This window comes from Ambystoma mexicanum, chromosome 11, assembly GCF_040938575.1.
Source record: "Ambystoma mexicanum isolate Mex_15411 chromosome 11, UKY_AmexF1_1, whole genome shotgun sequence".
NCBI classification, from domain to species: Eukaryota; Metazoa; Chordata; class Amphibia; order Caudata; family Ambystomatidae; genus Ambystoma; species Ambystoma mexicanum.
The window spans coordinates 1,328,806,965-1,328,824,874 of NC_090934.1; the positions used below are offsets into that span (position 1 = coordinate 1,328,806,965).

Sequence of the window (17,910 nt, forward strand, 5' to 3'; positions counted from 1 at the left end):
GCTGGGTAGGGTTGCTCTTGCTAAGATGGTCGTGGTTCCTAAATTACTGTATACGTTTCAGAACATTCCTGTATGGCCGGGTGAAGCCTTTTTTTGCATATGTGAAGACTGTTGGTGGGGTCAGTGTGGCACTGCAAGCCTTCCCAAATTATTTGGGACACCTTGGTCGTCCTGTGGGTCCAGGGTGGCATATGAACACCTGCTGTGAAACTGAACTTTCTGGCAGCACATGTGCATTTTGCCTCCTATTGGATGTCAGGATCTCCAGCATACCCACATGTGCTTATTGAAAAATGCTCAGTGCGTCCCTATGCGATTCAAGGAGTTCTGGTGTCAAGTAAGGTTGCTGATCAGTGCAAATTCGATCCAGTTGCTTGCACGGGGCACGCATGGAACAGGATTCTGAAGAGGTTGGGTGTAGACATCCTGTATGACCCAGGGCTCCAGCTTTGGCATATTTAATTCCTTAAACCTACCTGTGATAAGAGCCCTAATGAACGAACAGAGAGGGGTGCATATAGGAACTATGGCGGATCTGTATTCCGATGGGGGTGATTGTCTAGCAAGAATTGTTTATGGCCTAGATGGGTGGTGGTTTCTGTAGAAGACTTCAATGTTTCCGCATGAGGGCTGTATTTAAAGCATGGTTCCATGCGCTTTCAAACTTCCTCACAACCACCACTCCCACTCCTAGAGCATCTCCTTAATTCGGCCTCTGCCAAGCGGTTGGTGTCTTCCATGGGTTGGTACAAGAGCCTCCCCAAGTGCCGTTGAAGTGTACAATACATTGGAAAAAGGATGCAGGAGTCACATTTACGGATAGGCACTGGAGGGCGCTGTGCATGAGGGCATTCAATACCCGACTCCAACTGATTCAGCTTAAGACTCTTCATACAGTATACCTTGCACCTGTCCGCCATGTTTTGTTTGATTCGACTAAGAGCAACAAATGCCCACACTATCAAGTGCACTGTGCCAACTTCCTCCACATGCTGTGGTGGTGCCCTCAGTTTTCAATGAAACTGAACTGTGCACTACCTCATCACATGCAAATGCTAAAAACCTTTAATTTTTTTTTTTTTTTTAAACTCCCAAATCTTTCAGGTATGTGGGGACAACATACTTCATGAACTGCTGTGCTACAGGCTTGGGTGGTTCCTAGGGGCCACAGATCCTGGCCAGAAGCTCTTGGCTACTAGTAGCATAGTGGCCCGGAACTGTGTACTGATGCAGTGGAACAATCAGGGCCCCCGCCCCTTCTAACCAGGCATGGTTCAATGATCCAATTGGGCTGAGTGATCTCAAGGCATACAGACTCCTATGTGGGCCGCGGACAAGGCCCAAGAACATATGGGCCCTTCTGGCTCAGTGCATGGACACTGCTGCTGCAAAATTGGTGTCATCGGACTGAGGATTAATAATGCTGTTGCATACCTCTCACAACAGTCTCAACTGCAATATTGTTGTGTCTGGTATTGTAATATATGATGTTCAACTGTGCCCATCATCAGTAACTGCAGTATTGTTTTGAGACGTGAATCTTAAGGACAACATATTCAACTACCAGTGCTGAGCACAATGGGAGTCCAGACCTGTAGGCCACCTTAAATAGAAACATTTAACAATTCATTCAATGCCTTGACTCTAGTTTTTCTATATTTAGGGGAACACCACATGTAAGCACACACAGGGGTGATCTGGCAGCAGAGATAAGAAAAATAGCTTCACAAATCAAACCATTTTCCTCAAACGTTTGTTACCATTAAAGAGTTTAAGTGAGAGTATCAAGTGTTCCAAGATCCTGCACATACGAGGAGATCGAGTGCTCAAATCAATGAAGATCGCAGGATGAAGACAAATAGGAATAAACACTTTAATAGATGTTAAATGTTGTGCTGTTCCCATATGCATTGAGAGAGTTGGTCTAAAGACGATGTATAGTTTTACTGAGATTTGTAATTTTAATATTTACTATTCATGAATATAAAAATTGAATATTGACCAGGAGCACAATAACTCGCTAGTAAGGGAAGAGAAATCGCAGGAAATCCCTCAACTGCTGCTTTATGTATATCTGGCAAGAGACTTCAGGCCCAACGCTTCGCAGAATCCATTATCAGGCCAGGATCGTCCTTTGGGAGCTCATCTCTAGAACAACAACCAAAAAAAATAGTAAAATCAGCGAAAGACTCTAGCAGTATAGCCGAGGAAGCCGATGACAGATGTCAGCTGGGTGGAGCCAGAAGCTTCATAAATGCATATCAGAGGAGCAAATTATACAAACAGCTGAACCAGTGAACCAAGGTCTAGGTACAAATTAAGGTTTTCCATCTGGTCTGATATATATAATAAGCAACTCTTTTTCTGCATGTCAACTTGTACTGGCTGTGGCGTCAGTTGCAGTTTAGAGTGGTATCTCTTTCTGGAGAGCAATGTCTCTCCGGGATTCCACAAATAAGAGTTTAGATGGATACTAGAGTCCTGGCAGTAAATTGAAGGCTACTGCAGAACACGCAAGAGTCTGCCATGATGCCCAATTATCTTTTTCGAGCCAAACTCCCTCATCAACATGGAAACACGAACCACCCCCACCCTAGACCTGGATCAAGAGCAATGGAGTTGAGTAAAAAGGCAATTCACATTCATCTCTGTAGTTACTTCAGATTACATTTTTCCTGGCATCCGCGTACATGATTGCCCGTGCTTTATTCCAGATGTGAGAGCAAAGAGCGTTTTCTGGCATTACGCAAAGTGTGGGGTTGCGAGCCAAGCGACCCCTGGCTGTGCAAAATTCCTTTACAAATGGATTGTGTGTGAATCTTAGAATTGTCTTAATTTCTTGGAATATCTATTCGATTTTCTAGGCTGTAGTTCCGGAACGAGTGTTCACTTGGGTTATATGCCTCGCATTCATGGGCCACCTGTAATTCTTTGTATGAAGATCATGTCGCACTGTGCTCTAAAACAGACAAGGAAACTAATCACTGAGTGGCCAGGGGTGAGGATGTGGTCTTGCCTCGGGTAATCGGTTTCAATTTTTATTTTGGAGAGGGACCCTTTACTTTTGCTAAATGCATTCTGGAAGCAGTTACATGCGTTTATAACAAAAATAACGACAACTTTTTCTGTGACACCTAAGTAAGGAAAAAATATTTTGCCTTTTAATGTGGGACCCCCGCCGCAAGCCTCCCGTTTCTACAGGTCCACCCCAAACTATCCTCACTCTTTTTGATCCCCGCCCTCTTTTTTCCGTTCTTTAGGTGTCACTGAACAAGCGTTACTACATACCTCTGCAAGCAAATGCTGGCTTTTATGTTATCTCTCAAAATACCTTCAGTCCCCTACCACCATTTGTTTTGTAAAGTTATACATCACATTGCTTGCCTTGCATACCTTACGGAAAGAAGCAACATTTGTTTTTTAAAAGGGATGTTTTCAGACCAAGTCCATTTTGCATGTGCATGTTTTTAGTCCTTTGTTTTTCCAGCAGTATACTTTTTAATGAATAATGGCCTTCATGACGTTTCAGTAGCACTTCAGCACCTTTAGTGCCTATATCCTTCAACGCTGGCAGCTCGGTTGCAGTCGTTCCACCAACCCCCTCGTGTTTAACAATAGTTTCTCCTTTAAAGAAACTCGAGTTCGTGGAACCATTTTTACATAGAAGACTTCAGGATTATTTTGACTAGGGGGATTGTAGAAATTGTTGGCGGGAAAAAAATTGATTTAACATGTATTAAGCGTTACCACTCAACAAAAAACACTTATTTCTTGAGACATTTAAATACAAATGTATTAAAATGTTCTGAAAACTTCCCACTTGTCATTTTGAAAGGGGATTTAGTTCTGTGTGCAACAAACTGTAGGCAGTCTAGTATTCACCAGGCATATTATGCAGTAGCTGAAGGCTATGTAGGCTTATGACTGAACAAGGAATGGTTTAAATTGGGGTGGTAAGTTATATGATAGAATGACCAGACCATTTGCATAATGAAGTACCCAACCAAAATTACTATCTGTCACGATAATAAAGAAAATATGGCTTACCAGGTTATATTTTTAGCCAATATCTGCATTAGATTTTATAAAATGGCTAATATAATTGGCTGATGCTCACATCTTGGTCAGAAAACAAAAATATTCTAAAACAGTGTGGTATAAATGTACCCCGGCTGCTTGTTAATTGCGTGATGCGATGAAGAGAAACGTCCATAGTAACCAGGGACAAGCAGTATTGTGTTAATGTTTATTGGCATTCATGAATGTTCAGTAAATTTAGCAAGGAGGATTGTAAAAATGTTGATAATAAATAAAAGCCAATTCTAACCCAACATATGGCAGAAGCTGAACACTTATAAATGACTCATAGCCACAATCAGCCAGGTAAACAATGATTACCATAACTCTTCCGGATTTCTAAACCGAAACTAATTTTTTAGCACCATCCTAAACTCTGGTATTGAAAACTGTGCATCTTTTTGGCCTTGGCATCGATCAGTATGCACCACCCTGAAAATTCGTAAGCGTGCCAAAACTTCTCATTCACAAATAACCGGAAATGGCATTTAACGGAAGGAAATTAGCAGACGAAAGCAGTTAGTGCCCTCGGTTACTATGTTCTGAAAATTTGGCAAATGTGCTTTGAGGATTTTTTTAATACACTGACATTCCAAGTTCACGAATGTACTTGTACCATGCTTTCCAAATTCAAAGTGTTACTGCCAAAGTATTTTTATTAAGGGGAGGTATTTAAGACGTGGATCCACTTCTGCAAGAGCCCACACTGCTACAAGGATTATGCATGCCACTTTTTTAAAACTATAAAAATTACGCACTTGCAAAAATGTGTGCAAAACTATTGTATTTACAAAATGGCACAAGAGTGAATTGAACAGTCTATGCACATGCACACTTCATTCACATCTTCAACGAAAGAACATTCTAAGTGACACAAATGAAGGGATGCCAGTTTCAACAGGCTTTTCAGAGCACTAGATTCACAAAAAAGTTACTTCAAAATGGGCAAATATTGCCCAGGTCAATCTATTGTTAAAGCTGAAACAGGATTTAAGGCTGTTCAAGTCAAAAGGTCTGAGAGCGGAGATATCAACCCTTTAGAACCCAGTCTATTTTAACACATGCTTTACCTTCAAATAGGAGTATGTGGATCAAACCTATACTATCTACACACACACAAAAAAAAAACTATGAAAGCAAAACTACTAACAGTCTAATTCTACTGAAACAAGGAAGGCAGACATTAAAAATGGTAAAAGCCGCTGAAGTATCACTTGCCGGAACCATTCCTATAGTAGGAAATAGAAATTATGTACATTTTATTTTCAAGTAGATTTACATTACCTTAACAAAACGTTTCATTTATCAGTGCATTGTTCTCTTTAACAACTAGCCAAGTACTACACGTTAGTTTTAACGGCACACTCCCTCACCATAGCAGCACATGCTACCGTTTACCTGCAAAGCTGTCAGTCTCAGTGATTTAGTGTAATAAAAAAGCTGAGAAATAATGAACATTAATAACATAATGGGAATGGAGAGAGTCATGCAACATAGACGTGTTTATCAGCCAGCTAGTTTGCTCGCAACAAGGGAGGGCTTTCTCTGCGGAAGGTCCTGTGGAGTGGGAATGTGGTCTCCAGTAACTTCTGCCTTGTCAGCAATGGCAGTAGGAAGTTGCTTGTTCTTCATCTTTGCTTTTGCCATATTGTAGTCTCCAGAATCAAAGTACTTTTGCTGCAAGAAAAAAAAATCAATAGATTAAAAAAGCAGTTCAACATACACGCACGACCATTTATTTCAAATCAAACATTCCCAATTGGCGTTCTGCAAATGCCACCACAGACCACTGCAGAATTGTGGCGATATGAATAAACTTTATATTACCCACTTCAATAACACTTATTTTATCAACCTCAGAAAGATGAACAGTCTGCCCTACTAGGATTACCCATAACGTACGGATGGAAAACCCTTAAGTAGGCACTTGCCTAGCCAAAATGAAAACAGAGAGTCTCCACACACGAAACTTGCAGCATCCTTTAATTTTGGATGCATGGGTATAAAACAGCATTTTAGTATTTAAGGCCCTGGGTTGCAAAGTTACGCTAATGAAAATAACGGCAACCTCAATCATGTAAAAGGAAACAATCATAGTACATTTCCACACTTGAAAGCATGCTTTAAAAAAGGCGGCAAGTTTTGCATCCAAGAGGGGGAGCAGAGGAGCCACTTCACCAGCAAGAAAGCACAGTCAGACCTGCCCCCAGCAGATACAAGTGGTGGTTTCATCTTTAACACCAGTACCAGCAGTCTCTACCTAAGACATTCGTTTTGGGTGTCATTACAACTAGGAAAACACATCACGTTCATTCCTCTAGGCTGGATGAGAATGCAGAATCCCAGATTCCACACCACCTTTCCTAACAAGGTCTTAACAGCAGACAAGTGCTTCCTCGTTTCACAGTCTTCCAATAAGCATACACTCGAGTACCCAACCTTTACATTAGCTAGAGCTGCTTTCAGTGGAGGGTCAATAGTGGAGAGCTACTTGCGGGTGATATCAGGGGTGGGGATTTTCATTGTTTATTTTCCCCCATTATAAATTGGAGGGACTAACATATGCATTCACAGTGTTCTTAATGTTCAAAAACCTCTTTATTGCATTATTTACTATCATTAGCTGTCGCACAAAAAGACTTCTCACAATGTAGGAAAACGATTGGGACATTCAATGTGAAGGATGACCCTGCATGCTATCCATTAGTGCTCTGTAGGCTGATTTGTAACTTGATACCGCACTCTGATGGAGTAACTCAGATATTCATCAGTCAGGTGGGTTCGAAATTTCGATTTGGGGAAGTTCATATCTGAAAAGGCAGATTCATAGAAATGGGCGGAACTAAACAGGGAAGTCACTTTTAATGCATTTATGCAAAGGTTACTGTACTCCTAATCAACAAGGCTGCTTTTCAGCAGAATGTTCCGTTGCAGGCTGACTATCTCCATTTCCATAGCAAAACTGTTCAGGTTAAACGGCTCACTCATTTGATCTGCAAGTTCAAACATGTACTTCCATGAAGTGGTTTGCGATGATCTCACACTGTTCAATCTTTTAAAAATCCCTGAACTGGTAACTGAACTCTTCCTTAAGCCGGACCAGCTCAGGAGTTCAGCACCAGCTGTATTCTCCGTCAGCATTTGGATTACAGAAGGAAAATGCCGCCTTTTCTTTTCACCACTTGTTCACTGAGAGCTTGGACTTAAATGTCTTACTGCGCTCATCATGTCTGCAATGGTTTTACTTTTGCCTTGAAGTTCAGAGTATTTATTTTCTCAGTAATTTCTATCAGAAATCTCAAATCAAGAAGCCACAAAATGCTGCATAATTGGCAGATATCTTCCTTTCTTGACCCCATTAAGTCTGATTTCTGAAGTGAAAGAAACTGACGTAGCATTTTTTCCCCTGATAAGCCACCGGATTTCCGTGTGTAGCAATATATCAACATGTGCGGCAGATAGTTCTTCCAGGAATATTTTGAACATTCTGTGCCGTTTGGCCTTTGCACAAATTAAATAACTCACAACAGGGGCCATTACATGATCAAACCCCCATCACTTTGGCACAAATTGCCAGTTTATGGATGAAGCAGTGGTAGTGCAATAATGGAGGGAAATCAGGGCCGGCTTTAAAACAAAACCAAAACGACACCTTGTCGTTGCTAGTGCACCATCAGTTCTTATTGCCACCAACTTGTTCAATGGAATTTTTGTTTTGTCAAAATAAGACCTTGTTGTAGATAAACATTTCTGGTTGTGGATTTCGGAGTCAACAATATCAAGAATTACTCTTTGTTGGTCAAGTCTTCAAACACCATTCGAGCAAACACTGCCAGGTGGGTAGTTTGGATCAATTTTATCACATTGAATGGAGAGAAAAAATGTGCATATGCTCAGATCTTTCCTAGCTGCCCCATAGTGCAGATACCCTCCTTCCATTGTGTTTGCACCCAACTACACATCTGAAAGGGCAGACAATTTCAGGGCCCTTTTTAAAACCTTTCACAACTGCACCATCTGTATAAGTACATTTTTTTGGCCAAATTTGCAACTTGAAAGGACTGTTGCAGCATTTGCTTTGCTAGATGGGTTAAAAAAAAAAAAAGGTTGCATCTGCAAAGCAGCTTTTAGCACAGCTACTTTCTGGGATCGCAGACTGCTTCCTTTAGGAACATTTTCTTCATAATTTGTCTGCATTGTTGCAAAATTCCTCTAGACATTGCCCCCCCTCCTCCCACTGCAACTTTGGCACTGTAGATAAGCATGCACACTTCCCTTTTACACTTGAGAAAAAGAAACCGGTCTCCCACTCTTGATGGAAATAAGTCTCGCCTTTTGTTGGATGGTCTGCCTACTTCTGCATCCATGATTTCAAGTGTAGTTTGCACGTTTCTTTTGGGACAGCATGTGCAATGTAATCTGGGGAGGATTTCAATGTGTTCTGGTTTTAAAAATAATTGGGCACACAAAGTTCTGCTTAGTTTAAAACAATAAAAAGTGCCTTTTTTAGCACATGCCCAATTCCTACAAATATGAACTTTGTGGCATGCACCTATGCCAAGTCACAGAATTCAGGCTTTGACCTTGTTCATCCTTGGCTGCCCTTAAAAATTCTAAAGTCAAAATAACCGATTGAAAGAATGATCATGGCAGAGGGGGAGAACATTATTGTTGTCTCTGCTACAGTAATAAAGTAATTGTAGGTGACAGCATGGGGCTATGAGCAGGCGCACGAGTACACACAATTTTGTCTCTATAGATCTGCCTTAATCTAAGGGCATGCAGGCCCGAAACCTCTCCTCACAATTGCACCTTCACTTCTTTAAGACACACAAAGAAGTTTTGAAATAGTCAGGTAGGTATGGCGATTGTTAAAAACTTCTAGCTTGTTATGACTATCAGAATACTTTACTGAGGCCACAAAAGCAAACATTTTCCTGCATGCCAAGCTCGTCAGCATGGATACAGGCTAACAATTCAGGGGTGGCTAACAATACAACTGTCGGAGAGGGGCAAAACTTACTTGTGTGGGGGGCCTCCATTGTCTTTATGCATTCCAATTAGATTATTTTAGTGACGTTTCAATTTTACAGTTAACTCTCCTTCACATCTGAAGCCCCACTTAAGGACTTGAGGATGAGCCATATCCTATCCCCCTGTCCTGCCAATTACCCCCCCAGCAGGGGCAGACATGTCCACACTGAGGGAAGTGAGGGGGCCTAGGTCAAAACAGAACCATTTTGGAGCAGTGCGCAGCAAAAATAACGCAAAAAGCCAAAGTATTTACACACAGGTCTAAACAGGAGAATTTAGCAAGTCGCCTAACCTGCCAAACAGCTTTGGGCTGTCCAGCTCTCTCCTCCAACCATGCAGTCAAGCTACAGTTGCCATATTGATGAAGCTGCGTTCCCACTTAAGCGAGCAGCACTTGCTAATTTTACAAGATGCATTTCAGACCAGCAAGGGGGGTGGGGAGACCAAAAAAAAAAAACTATTACACCAAGTGAATTGAAAGAACAGCACCCACACCTCCTTCGTTTTCGTTTTGGGTGACAAACAAGCAGAATATCCACAGGCGAAAAGGGAAACTCCTGCCCAGGCTCGGACAGGCCTATAAGGCAATACCCAAACCACAAACAAACAGTGTGGGCCAGTTCTGATACTTCCATCATGCGGCTGGTAGTTTTGATCAGCATCATTTATATCACATTTGATCAAAATCCTCCCCCTTGGGTACTAATCAAACAAGTCGGTGACCAAAGGAATTAATTGCCATTTGTAACTGTGGGCCACTTTCATTGATTCGAGACAATTTTATGCTGCAGTCCAACCCTGCTCCTGCCCCCATGATTCAACCAGGACAGAGTTAGCTGCCCCCTTTTCCACCATGCACTCCACAACTATGCCCCTGGCATGCAAGTACTAAGCATACATCACTATTTGAATTGATAAAAATGTATGCATATGAAGGGAGGAACTACCAATGAAAATGAGTCCAGGATGAAACAGGCATTTAAGCTAGCATGCTTATGTGTCTCCGCTTCATCCTGGGCTAATTTTCAGTTACAGGAGCAGGAGCCACATTAGGAATGGTGGGGCTCTGGGGAGAAGCCCTGCTTTTTTCTAATTGCGTCAAGCTGAAACAGTGTCTGTATGACGGTCTTTCACACAGACACCATTTTAGCCTGCCACACTTTGTAAACGAGCAGGGTTTAGTCGCTGGAGATCTGCCGTTTCTAAATGTGGCTCCTGTGACAGAAAACAAGCCCAGAGCAAAACAGATTTAGCCATCATGCTTAACGTCTCCTCTTTGTATTGTGACCTCATTGTGTGCTGCTACAATCCACCTCCACTGACCCTCCCAACACATATCTTTGGATGATTGCGCCTCTTTCCGATGCCCTGAGACCGGACTGAAACCTTTGCTGTTCCAGTTGGAATTCTGCAACTGGACAGGCCACCAACATGGCCTTTTAAAAGAAAAGGCCCGGGCAAAGACATTCTAGTGTGCGCACAAACACACAATGGAAAACAGTACAACATATGGGGGCAAACTTGCTCAAGCCAATCACAACATTCCTTCTATGTGGTATTGAGATATGCTGTGCTGTGATTGGTCAGAGCAGCTTGCTTTTTCCGTGTCTGTTCAGCCCGCAAGGGACTGAAAATGCTCACGCGAGCTACTGGTCGCCTGTGATCGACTGTTTGGCGAGCTCTAATATAAAGTAAAACAAGGGTGCAGCCAAGTCTTCAAACATGCAGCAAGAATATTATATGAAGGGATACATGTCTAAATTGATAAGGAGAAACCTGTACACCGACTTTGTGAAATTCTATTGCCAGTACCTTGACTCGCTGGATGGATTTGGAGGACATTTTCTACAAAAAATGTCACGCCCACCCAAACTAGGCATTTATGGGAAAACTTGCAAAGAAAAAGTTAAGAAAACAAAAAACCTGCGGTTTTCATCCTAATCCCATTAACTTTCCAATAATAGACAAGAGCATTGAACACCTGCAGCACAGAAACTGCTGTACAGATGTGTACCAAATCAGAAATAACATGAGCACAAAGCATTGCAGTGGCTTCCTTTGCTGATTTGTGGTAAATCCATCCAATAGTTTACAATTCATGGTGCCTCCTCTCCCAAGCTCTTCATGGTGCATTGCAGCACCTTGGTACAACACTAGGAGACTAAATAATTCACAATGAGATTTGCAATGAATGTTCTCATTAAATAGTAGTCATTGATGTTGTACTTTAAAGAATACTTTATACAGCCCCCCCCACTATTTTATATTTTGTTGAAAGCGCAGACCTAGCGCGAGTGCAGCTCGCTGTACAGATCGGTAGCTAACATTTGGGTTGGTATACAGTAGCACAGTACTGTGAGGTCTGTGCAGCATTAGTCTTTGGTCAGGTGTTGTGAAAGCCATGTTTTGAGGGATTTGCGGAAATGGAGAATTGTATTCAATTCTGGCGAGTAGTTGTGTAGCAACTACTTTATCAAAGATTATGCCAATAAACAGGAGGTTTGTAAAGTGTCTGTAGTTGGACAGGTTGTCTGGATCTTGCTTTATTTTTCAAGAGAGGTCATATGAGACAATGTCCTCAAGAGAGTTTTCCTAAAGTCCACTTGAGGTAAGACTTCACAAAACTATTCCTTGGCATACAGGTCCAACTAAGTCTGTACTACCCAAAGAATTGTTGTAGAATGGAAGACCAGCCAGGCTTATCATAAGGATGTGAGCTGTAGATAAGTACACTGAACCCAAGAAACGTACACATTAAATGTTATATTAAAATATACATTATATTTACACAAGGAAGGTAGACAGTTCACCTAACAAACAGGAATTCTTAATGCTTTTCTTTTTCAAGGCCATTGTTTCAATGGTAGTTGCTCATGGTACAAGTTTGACACCAATGACAGTTCTATGTATTATCAGTACTACCGCGCACTGGCGTTACTTCAAAGATATACAGCCATTGTATTATGTTAGAAAAAATACACAAGATAGTCTTTTAGGAAGAAAAAAAGGTTGGTTAATCACAGCAGCTGAGCTTAACGTTCTAGAGACACTTTTCGGACAAACTAATGCTTTAAAAGTCCAATCCCTAACTTTGCGAAAACGTCAGTGTAGGAGTGGATCCAAAGTCTTGAGAAGCAGAACAGCAAAGGTTCCAGAGAATAGCTTAGGTCTCTAGGATAAGTTACTCAGCAATATTACACAACCAGGGGGACCCTGCAAAATAACTCCCTAAAGGGACACAAGCTGGCAAGCCTGGGTCAGAGGTATAGTGGACACCCTAGATACATCTTCACGCTCTCCAGTCACACTGAAACAACTTCTCAGTTCAAGTTATACCTTTCACCACACAGTACCTCAGGTTAGAAGAAGTGCTCGTAGCTGGATTCTCAGCTGTACAGCAGCGATCGGGCCAGTCTCCAGATTCCAGTCTGGTGACGAAAGGAAGGACTCTGAAAGGGATGTCTCAGCTGCAGCCTCAACAGAGGACCATTTGCACGGATTTCTTCAATCTCCTTGGTCCGTTTGGGGTTTTAGCGTCTTTTCTCAGCACCAAAGAACGGAATTCTCCCAGTCGCTTCTTTAGTACTGCACTCTGTTGATGGAACTCCGATGAGTCGGGTCACGCCTCTGGAGGTCCAACTGGAGCTCAAAGTTCTGGACGGATTCAGCCTCACAAATACGTTGCACTGCAAATGGCTCGGCAGTCTCCTGGTATTTGCAGTCTGCAGCTCTGAAAAGCACCTCAGGAGATGGCTCAATTTGTAGTTCGCCTCAGGGCAGGTTGTGCCCACCAGCCAAAGAGGATGAGTCCTCTTCGGAGCTCCTCTGTCAAGTAGAAAACTGGTCTGCAAGCATCTCTCGTCGTCTTCAGCTTCGGGTCTTCTGTTCCAGTGGTCGACTTGGCTTTGACCTCAAGAACCTCACTTTATTTATTCAATTTTCCCACACTCCTCTTCAAACTCAGCATTTTACAGAAAGGGGTGTATGGTTGTCCAATCAGGACAGCCAGCCCCTCAATGGGAACTGTTACATTCAGGCACTCAGGTAGACCAAGGACGGTTTATAGTGATAATATCGAATACAAAAAATGTCATAATTTCGAAAAAATGTCGGAAAAAAAAACCAAATTTCTTTTTCACTACGTTTTTTTATTAGTAAAGGGTGGGTTCGCCCCAACCCCCCCTTTTTTTATTTTTGTTTACCTTTTTTTAACTCTCGAAACCCCAAAAATATATATAAATAAAAAAAAATAAAGAATTCGATTTTTTTTCAGACATTTTTTCGAAATTGTCCTTCGACATTTTTTTCTCGATATTATGACTGAACACCAAGGACAGGGGGAGTGAATAACTCCTCCCCCACTTCCTGCCTGCCCAGACACACTGCAGCCTAGGCACGGACAAGGATTCCCATGACAGATAACCAGTCACAGAACCCCCGCCCCTCCCAGAAACAGAACCCTCACCCACTCCTAGAATGGTAGAAGGGCTAACAAAGAACCACCATGATAGAAATGGCGAAAAAAAGAAAGGTGTCACCATGTTACAACATAGGTGACCCTATTGTGCGTAACAGACTGAATACAGCCTGCAGTAAAAAGAAAATAACACAATAGTTGGTAGAACACATCCACTGCCACCAGCCCTAACTATAGGGTTGTTGATGTGACCAAAAAGTCACTGGAGCAGAGAGGAGGGGAATACTTAGCCCTCCACATAAGGTGGTGTGTGATAATCTCTCATAGTATAATTTTTACGAAGGACACAAATTATCCCTCCATCCTTAAGAACTGTAGTTAGTAAGGATAAAGAAACTCTCAAAGGAGAACCCAGAGGGTTCCCAGCAACACTGCAGATAGGTGCTGTGTGCTGAACACAGATGCCTTTAAAGAGATTTGGAGGAAAGCAGACTCCACAGTAAGGGTAAAACATTCCAAATGTCATAGCAAATGGGAATATATGGGGGTGGGGGGGGGGTGGCTCCCCTCATTTAGCATAGAAGTCCAGCAAAAAGTGCTGAGGGGGCTCACTAGTGGAAGGGATGAAACATAAAAATGATAAATCTTCTGCGAGAGAGGCATTGATGATGCTGTGGAGCGCATTGAGCGCCGGGCCCATCATTGTTTAATGATGGAGACCGGAATTATATTGTCAGTGTAATAAGTAGGGTTGAGGGAGGCAATCATTTTTAGGAGATCTGGAGGAAGCAGAAGAGCTTTCAACAATGTGAAAGGTGGATTCAATGTGCTCTTGGATTTTATTTTTTCAATAAAGAAAGTGTTGATTCAATTGCATGGTTCCTGGTTGCTGGTACCTCTGGGTCAGGTGAGGTTTGGTACAATGTTTTACTACTTCAAAGGGGGCTATGCTCCTGTTAGAGCCTGCTACAATGGTGGTGGAGTTGTAAGCAGCTTGTGTGCGGCAAAGATTCCACTTGTGTGTCCCTGTTTTGAAATGCAATTAATCCGAATAAAAACACTTAAGGGGGAGGAACCAGCATAAAAAAACCTATTTGGAATCGGGGGTGCAAGTCGTATACAAGCAACATTTTTTAAAGCAACATTTTTTAAAAGCATGTAAAAGGGAGTTAATTGCCAAGTCCAAAAGAGAAAACACTGGAACAGCATGTCTTAATATTCAGCAAGACCAGCAATTCACCAAAGCAATTCAGACAGTACAAATAAGCATCGAAAGAGTGGCCGAAATACCTTCTCAAAACAAAAATTTCAAAAAGTTGCACATTAGCATACCAATGCTGTACTAAAACTTAAATAGTGCCGATATAAGTGATGCACTCACCTCAGACACATTTCCTCTTTTAGCAGGCCACAAGCTCAAACCAAGCAGAATGAGCCACTCAACTAACCAGGTCCAAAGAAAATAAACAGTACCACTCCACTGGGTAGGAATAGCTCAACTGCTGGACGAACCGGACATTTAAGTGCTGTATACAAATGTGATTACCTTTGTAACGCTGACAATTCTTCTCCTGCGCTTAACCCCAAGTGGTGCTAGCTTGAGTTAGTAGACAATTTGATAGTGGAGGTTAAAGAATGAAGTTGCAGCCAATAGGGTGTGTATATATAAGGGGAGCCAGAGCTCCAGATAAGATTTGGAAGCAGGAGTATTTTACTCCCTATTTTTTAAAGTTGGGATTAACATTTTTTTTTTAGGGAGTAAAAATGTAAGGCCAATTCCCATTGTGTTTGATAAGCGAGTAAAAATATGATTTAGCACATTTTTTTTTTAATTTTCATTTCTTTACACCCGTTTCTTCGTGCACATTAGTATACGGCACAGGTTTTTCGCTCGAAAAAACATGCACTGATGTACATTTGCGAGCCTGATCAGACGGTAATCCCGCTCACGTACTTGCGCGTCCCTCACGCCAGTCTTTTTTTCAGGCAACAATGGAAAGGGAGAAGGGACCACATGTAGGCCCTTCTCCCTGTTCCATGGCTGGCATTTTTGCCGTTTACTTTTTCTTTCAATGTAAGTGAATGGCCACCATGGAAGGGGAGAAGGGACTACGGGTAGTTACTTTGCCCCTTGCATGGCAGCCATTTTGTTTACTATGGCCGTCACGGAAAGGGAAAACTGACATTTTGTCCGTGGCGGCCGTGTAAAACTTTTTTTCTGGCTGTGAAACACAACGCCTCTCGCAGCATGGGACAAAAAACATTAGTTCCCTGGTCTAACGGGCCAAGGTACTAACAGCAATAAGCCCCAGTTAAGGACCCTCGCTACGCTTGGGTCTGTAACTATGGGCCCTGGGGGCATTACCACAGACGGTAATGGCCTGCAGTCTCTGGGCTTATTGCACATTAAAAGATACATGTTTACCTCTTCTAATCAGGCAGTTCAAATAGTAGTTTTCTTCCTGTTTTACTATGTGCACTACTGGTCCAAATATATCCATGGAGCTGCATGGCTGAAAGCAAGGGCGCAAGATTCTGTTGGGAGTATCTTTTTTGGGAGTATTTGCCAATTTTATGGGAGTAAAAGTGGCCAATACACACCTTATCTGTAGGGATGAGGGGAGCTTTGCATTATCTCATAGAGGCTCTTGGCATCAATTAATCTAAAGGCAGATTATGTTGCACCTTCAGGTTGGCGGGGACCAGAAAATGTGTCCATTTGCCACTCCATATGCCAATGAACCCGGTGGCAGTCCTGATCAGGCAATTCAAATTACTGAGCGACACATTTAGGGGGCAACAAGCGCAAGGCCTCGATTTACCAACCAACAATCAATTTCAGTGGTTAGATAATTTGCATCTGTATAGCATATCATCTGGCAACAAAGTGAACTTTTCAAAATGTTGGGGTGGTCAGGAAAGGTCCCAAGTAGAAAGGGGTTCACGTTGTGCGTGCCATGGAGTGGCGAGGTTGGCACGATGTTGCAATTTTATATGTATCCAGCATAGTAAGGAAAGATTGTGTTCAAGTTGATACACTTAAGATTTGCATCTGCGCAGCAAGATAAAATGTCAAAATCAATGAAATATTAATATAATCTGGGTATGGGGTGGCACAATGCCCCTAGAAGCTGGGTAATGAGGAGCTTCATAGTGCGCATGCAAGGAAGGGGATTAGTCATTAAGAAACCACTGTAAAGAGGACACAGTAGTCTTAAACATGCATGCACACTGATATACATACATGGGGAATTGACAATCTATATGCAGAATGCTCTTTTTATAAATTGGCTAAACTCTGCAGTCAGAGGTTTATAAGGTGAAATCTGAGTGACTGGGGAAACATTTTTTGCAGGGTTTGAAGGCCAAAGGAAAGGTAAGAATTAGCCACAACATTAAGCAGATGTTAAGCCAAAAGGCCAGCCTGAGGTTTTTATGGCTTGGCAGTATCGCAGAAGGAAGAGGTTATCCCAAGTGCATAGGAGCTTGTTTTTTGTTCAGGGGGACCCAGCCATTTTCTTTTTGACCCACAATAAACCTGGAGCGAAGGACGCCTGAGGGCAGAGTGACTAATACTTCATGGGTTTCAATCGTTTTCTCAGGATGCTACCAGAGGTCATGTGTGTTGAATTGGTAGTCGTTTAGATTAGAGTGTCGGCATGGGAGATGGTGATCACCAGTTCAAAATGAACTGGTTCATTCTTCCTCTCCTCATATTGTTTGAAGTACTCTTGCAAACCACGTGAAATTACGTCTGGGGTTAGGAGCAGTCAGGCCAGCTGGGACTTGTAAGTAATTACATTTGTATGTGAATGTAACTATGCAAAGTCATCACCTACCACAGACAAATCCTAAAAAAAAGGGGCAGGGCTTGCTAAATCTTTAAAATTCCATTAGACCTGCAGGTCGAGTATCTTATCTAGTCCACCTAAGAGAAATTCACTCAACCCAGACAATCATGAGATGAACACCATTTGAAAAAACATTGCGACGGGTGGCCCAACGTTTAACAGTGCTGTTGATGTGCCTTTCCATAAGTGTAAGAACAAGTAGTACTTTTTAATCACAACTAATTTGAATATAATCACAAGCACTTCTTCTTGAAAGGAAAAAGACAATTAAACATTGGCCAGCACGGTCTGCCTGTAATATGTGCCTTCAGCTTTTCTTAACGATTGGGAAAAAAGTGTCAGGCTTAAATTTGTTTTAAGTTATGAAGATTACATTTCAAAGAACTAGTTGTTGCCTTCTGACAAAACTGCTTCTACTGCTTTTTTGCTGTGGGTTCATGGGGGCCAACTTCTGAGCTTCACTACAGGGGCAGACATATCGCACTACCGCCCAGATTATATTACAAGCAACAGGCCAACCCATGCTCTGGC

At 42.2% G+C, this 17,910-nt stretch overlaps 1 protein-coding gene across 1 annotated transcript in view; it reads right to left on the reverse strand.

Annotated features, from left to right (window-relative positions):
* Nucleotides 1-4,232: 4,232 nt before the first annotated feature.
* The window catches only part of ARPP19 (cAMP regulated phosphoprotein 19), a 46,893-nt gene continuing 33,215 nt past the window's right edge, over nt 4,233-17,910 (reverse strand). The window contains exon 3 of the mRNA XM_069624848.1: nt 4,233-5,754. Coding sequence (XP_069480949.1) covers nt 5,584-5,754 — 171 coding nt within the window. The 3' untranslated portion in view covers nt 4,233-5,583. The remainder of the gene's footprint in view (nt 5,755-17,910) is intronic.